Source organism: Penicillium arizonense (genome assembly GCF_001773325.1).
Source record: "Penicillium arizonense strain CBS 141311 chromosome Unknown PENARI_contig012, whole genome shotgun sequence".
Taxonomy (NCBI): domain Eukaryota; kingdom Fungi; phylum Ascomycota; class Eurotiomycetes; order Eurotiales; family Aspergillaceae; genus Penicillium; species Penicillium arizonense.
The window spans coordinates 239078-245077 of NW_019173289.1; the positions used below are offsets into that span (position 1 = coordinate 239078).

Genomic DNA, 6000 nt, shown 5'->3' on the forward strand with positions numbered 1-6000 from the left:
CTAAGCAATGATACAAAATTTATTCCGGCTCGGAGGGCATAATTGCCGGATTGAGTACGCATAATTAATCGGAACAATGACGGAAGGAACTAGCCCGGAACAAAAGTTGTGCACTCTGCACGGAAAGTACACGGTATCAACTAACCTGTTTGGCAATAGTCCCGCCCCTAATCCCTGCATTATGACAACTCACTCCTGCTTAGGCGGCGATGCTGGTTTCTTTGGTGTACAGCCCCAAGGAGCGTCCGTGTTTGTGGCTTTATCATACAGCTAATGGTGCCGCTTTGTATTACAAGGTACGTTATTGGATAACGAGTACTTTGAAGTTGCTCCAGTGGTCCCTTCGATTCAAATCTCTAGCTCAATACAAACTAGCACAGCCTCCAGTCCTAAGTTTCTTCTAGACTGCCATCCTCTTCCTAGCTTCTCGCCTTCAGCTGAACCATCAAATCATTCTTTTCCCACAAAAAGAAAGTTTTCTGTTTCTCCCAGCCAATAGACTCGGGGAGAAGAGAAAACTCAAAGTTATACAGCACCTTCGCCAGAATCACACGCAGTTCGTGGTATGCCAGACTATTTGATCATTAGTAAATTATCTTTAGAAGAGCAGAGAAAGAACATACTTCTTTCCAAGACAGTTGCGAGGGCCAAACGAGAATGGCTGGAATGCAGCCTTGTTATCGGTAGCAAAATCATCGCTAATCCAGCGTTCAGGGATGAAATCATCAGGCCGCTTGAAGTTTTTGGGGCTATGATAGGTAGCCCATTGATTAACGGAAAGTGCGGTCTATTAATCATCTGAAAGTTAAAAAATTGATTGTTGAATGTGTGCGATGGATAAAAAAAATACCTTTCCAGGGATATGCTCCCCGCAGACAAGCAATCCATCATCAGGAGCAATGCGAGGTAGGCCAACTGGAACCGGAGGATAGATGCGCAACCCTTCTTCAATGCAGGCATTAAGATATTTCATGTGTTCCAGGGCTCTCATCTCAATATCGGAGTCTTTCTCGAAAGTCTCACGGACTTCGTTCACAATGATCTCCATCTTTTCAGGATTCATCAAGAGTTGATAGAGCAAGCCGCTTAGTGCAGTCGCAGTGGTCTCAGTGCCTGCAACCATGAAGACCTGTGAGTTGGCGTACATCTCCGTACGGCTAAGACGGAGCTCTTGCTTCTGGTTCATCACAATACCCCAGATGTCAGGTTTTTGCAATGCATAATCACCATCAACTCTCTTATCCACACGGCCCTGGGAGGCTTGGTAATGGGCGACACTCTGTTGCCTAAGCTCTTGAGGAATGAGCCTTTGGGCTATCGAAGCCGTCCAAGGCCAGTAGCGCGCCAGTCTGCGCAAGGCGTTGGTCTTCATGCTGATGAATACCGCGGCCACCCAATTCATGTTGCCGGTCCCAAGCAATAGATCCAAGGAGTCACCGAAGGTCAAATCTCCCATGATATCAAAAGTTGTCAGATTAAACATGTGAACCATATTAACCTTTGCCTTGGGATTCTCCTTGATTGTGCGGTTGAGATTGTCAACTAACATATCCACGTATCCGCAGATCAAGGACTGCTGTTCCCGAAGCGACCGGTCAGAAAAGGCATGCGAGAAGTTGCGACGAAAACGAGAGTGATCAGGTCCTTTCGCCCGGATAATATCCGGAGCTCCATTGAAGGATGGACCATAAAACCGAGTGTCTTTCTCAGTAACTTTTTTTCCTGCAGCTGCGTGGCCATATATTCCCTTCCATGCCTCTCCAGTGGCGTAGCTTAACTCATCCGGAGCGACACGAACCACATCACCGTAGGTGACATGCAGTCCAGTGACCCACTGAAGCAAGTCGCCTTTAAAAGTGTGATAGAGTTGAGGTATGCGCGATGCAGCTGCGAACTTTGGCCCCGGATACTTGCCAAGGGGGTTGATGAAGACTTCATAATAGACCTGTGAGAGCAAAACAAGCAGAGTCTAACCAGGCCCGGTCAGTAGGAACCATCTATTGCAATAGGAAGTCAAACGTACCGAAGTGAGAGTGACTGAAATGTAGTGCTCATGAATAAAGCTTGAGGCGGATTGAAGGAGCATCTTGGGCTTGCACGAAAATATTCTTTCTGGTCAGAAGGAATAGATTGGCTGGAATGGCATTACAACAAGACAAGAAGATAAAGTGGGAGATATTTGACATATAATATATCAAGATACTGGCCGTCATGTCATACTATTTTGACATTATGCAGAAAAACGACTGCACAGCACTGTGGTCGCGCTAACCTTCAAATTAACCTTGCACATCGTCCTAAAGATTGTGGGGTCTTCAGCGTTTCAGATAGTTACGCTGTAAATACCGCGTATTGACCAATGCATCCACAGCTGGATGTCATTGGTGTTCATTTTGTATGTCATGTACCCTGAAGTATCTAGACATAGTGCTGAAAGTTGCTCCTTTCGTTTGGGTACATACGCAAAACGTCTTCCGCGGAACCAAGAAATAAACTTTTGCATTTATTTCCGCATCGGCACTTGGCACCAGTGGTAGCTACGTGGCGCCGCAAGTCTTTGGCCCCGCGCCACTGTATAGGTAATATTCTATTTGATAATTTTGATTGTAAGAAACTATGAATGATAGATAACATTGAAAATAATGCTTACAATTTCCATAATAGCTAATCGCAGACCAAGCTAGCATGTTGAATATGCGGAACGAAAGAAATGGAAGGTGCAAACGAGCTTCCATATTCGACTTGAGGGTTGTGCCCAGGTGTATCCGATCAAGGAATCATTTACATATTACAAAAGATCTCCCCCAAAGTGAGTGGTAGAATAGTCCACAGAAAGTGCATGTGGGGCTTTGAACGCCATATCTTCCAGGTCCATGCCCATCAGAAGTTGACACTGTAAGTCATCCATTTTGAATGGCAAGCAGTCGGTCGCAAAATTTTCGGACATTGCCATGGAAAAGGGCAGGAAGTTCGGATTACTGGGCTCTGAGTGGGTGGCAGCTGGACTCTTCTCTTGTCCTGGTCGATCCACAATTGTTCTCCAAAATGTCTCAGAGAGTGTGTCCAAATCCGCAGAGCAGTGAAAGGGAGCTTTTTGATTTGCTTCATTCTGGCTGGGTGGAGATGCAGTAAACTCGTCAAAGGGTCTGAACCTATCGTAGGGTGGTAAAAGATCCCGTAAATATTGATATACCTTGGATGCCGTCGCGACAGAATTTGATAGCGTTTGAAGAAGTTGACTGGCAGCGCACACCATCCCCTTCAGAAGTTCACCTGGAATTATAGGCTTTGGATCACACTCTTCTGGAAGGATATGGTACAGTATCTCGACCAGTGAGGTGGTCAGAATATACCCAGATGGCTTCAAAGAAGTGGCCATAGTCATATAGCTTCGAATTGCTTCGATGATTGCTTCACAAATTGAAACCGATGTTTTGCGACGCTCGATATCATGTTCAGTAAACGTGAGAGGTTTATGGCGAATACTCAAACGAAGGGATTGGAACCGCTATAGAATAAGTCAGCGTGGCCATGCTTGAGTGAAACGAGGTTCTAGGACTTAAGCTCTTACCAAAAATACAATAAGTCTCTGGCGAATGTGTGTATCTCCTTCGACGCACATATACTCTGCGACCATAGACGATTTCCAGTGAAGGCTTGCCGGTATTTGCCGGTATGAAAGAACAATCCGTGTGTCCATCATCTGTGATTCCTCCCAATCATCAACCTTCGGAGCTTGGGGTGAAAAGAAGCCATCCCAAATGTGAGCCCACAAGCGGCTGAATGAGATCAAGCTCTGTAAAATTTCGTGTTTGCTTGAACCCATATGATTCTTGAGCTTGCTAAAATCGCTCACAGCGCTCTCATCCTCACGTAGAAAATACGTGATGCCGCATTTCTGCGTGATGCGTTTGTCAAGGAAGTATAGTGTCCACCACAGTCCCTGGCGAGATACAAGATCAGAATCATCATTTGGCCACAGGGTTTGGTTGTTGAGTCCGATTTTCAACGCAATCTGGAACCCTTGTGTGATGCTCTGGAGGGCCATGTGGTGCATCGACATCTCCAGAAGAAAGGCGGACGAAGTAGTGTGATAGATGACAGTTTCAAGGTCACATTCGTGAAGTTTGTTGAAATATTGCATCAGTTTTAGCCCCTGTACGTAACTCTGCGAAACTGGCCGGGGCTTGCAAGATTCAACAGGATGGGTGAGCGACTCAGCATAGGCTAGCATGTTCAACAGAATGGCGATGATCTTGCAATGTTCAGGACCTATCACAATTCGATGGTTTCCATACTCATATCCGTGCAAGGAAAGAACCATTGACAATCGCTCATATATGACGGCCTGGTTAAGACATGGAAAATAGGATTCAAATTCTTGGAAAAAGACGTTGACGAGTTCCCAGAGAACTTGCGGTTCTTGCAAAGTCACTGTGGCCAACCCGGATTGGGAAGGGTCGCTGGGGTCACCTGTAGCGCTAGGCTGCCGTAATTGTCTCAGAGCATTCAGCTGGGAGCCGATCGGCAGGCTGTTGAGCGATGGAGTTGCAACGCCAAGAGTATCAGATTCCATGGGCTCCTTCAAAGGACTGGGGATATCTTGATAGGATCGGAAACTGCCGACCGAGCGATTTTCAAAGATATCGTTGTCCGAGATATTGGACATAGACGGGGACCTCCGTTTGAGAGATTGATCCGATTCAGAAACACTCATATTAAAAAACAGTGCGTCGGCCACATCTTTATCTGTCACGCTGAAGCTTCGATTTTTAGAAAGAGCATTCACTTGATCTTGGAGTTGTGAAAGTTGCTCTTTCAAGGAAATGGACGTTCTGCTTCTTTTCCGCGGACAAGGTTTATGGGATGTCTCTGTAGGGTATCTGGATATCATCAGCCGTCTGATTTGGAAGACCGAGGGTAAAGGTGATCCTCACTCCTCTCTGGTGCGCTTTTTCTGCATCGGTACTTCTTGTTGGTTTCCCCCGGCGTAGTGGCACTGGATGCTTCTGGTTCGACAGCTGGAACATATGGGCTCCCCTGAACACTTTTCGAGTATTAGTGACGTCAAGTTGCAAACAAGATAAGAAACATCAAATGATACGAAACTAACCTTGACTTTTCGTCGTTGGCATTCAAAGCTAGATGGTTAGTTTACGCGTCAGCATGGTAAGTGAAGAGAATGAAGGCACTGACCATGCTTGTGACGTGTACTTGTCACGCTTGGAGCCTTCCTTGCGACTTGTTTCCTTGGGCATGCGGAGTGATGGACGTTTTTCCTTGTTCTCAAAGGGGTATTTCTATTCTATTCTTCTCGACCTAGAGAAGAACGAGGCGAGCAACATGCGATCTCGAATTTAGAAGAAGATAGGTTGTAGAGCCTGCAAGGAAAAGGGAACACCACAGGAGAAGATCAGACAAAGCAGTTGTGGGGGATTCAAGATCCCCAGTCTCACTATCAATGAACCGTGCGGGGAAATTAAGTTCCGGTGTCCCCTTGGTGCTAGCCAGTGGTAAGGAGAGTTATGCAGTGACCTTATCCCCAGTTTTTCAGGCATACCCCGCTTTTTCTTTAGACATCTATATTTATTACTACTAGCGTAATGATGTACATAGTAAATTCGGATCATTCGGATCATGTGCCCAATTTATCCCCTGGTAACTTGAAACCGTCTTTAATTCGACGAAAATCGCCAATCATGGCTTTGGCCATGACTAATTCTCACCTTGCCAGTGGTGGAGCGAAATTTCCAAGGTTGATTTTCACAATGCCACCAAGGTGGGAACAGGCTAATTGCACAACTCTCCCAATAAGACAAAGGATGAGAAGAGAAAATCTCGGACCGGTCTTGATTAAGGCGGTCTATTGTTCAATAAATAGAGACTTGGAGTAGCTACCTAGGTAGTGAATCTCTCCTAACTGGCATCCTTAGTATTTAGGAGGGGGTTGACACGGAATGCAAATTCCACGGAAGAGTCCCGAGCCGCCCGGGAAGAGGG

General features: G+C 46.0%; 2 protein-coding genes across 2 annotated transcripts; both read right to left on the reverse strand.

Moving 5' to 3' along the window:
- Positions 1-419: 419 nt before the first annotated feature.
- PENARI_c012G09084 (cytochrome P450) lies at positions 420-2086 on the reverse strand (the record flags this gene model as incomplete). The annotated part of the gene is made up of 4 exons (XM_022633007.1): positions 420-573; positions 624-787; positions 851-1969; positions 2024-2086. The coding sequence occupies 4 exons, from the start codon at positions 2084-2086 to the stop codon at positions 420-422; spliced, it is 1500 nt and encodes a 499-aa protein (XP_022487066.1).
- Positions 2087-2788: 702 nt separating this feature from the next.
- PENARI_c012G11376 (fungal specific transcription factor domain-containing protein) lies at positions 2789-5258 on the reverse strand (the record flags this gene model as incomplete). Its single annotated transcript, XM_022633055.1, has 5 exons — positions 2789-3508; positions 3572-4749; positions 4938-5040; positions 5114-5141; positions 5197-5258. The coding sequence occupies 5 exons, from the start codon at positions 5256-5258 to the stop codon at positions 2789-2791; spliced, it is 2091 nt and encodes a 696-aa protein (XP_022487263.1).
- Positions 5259-6000: the final 742 nt, after the last annotated feature.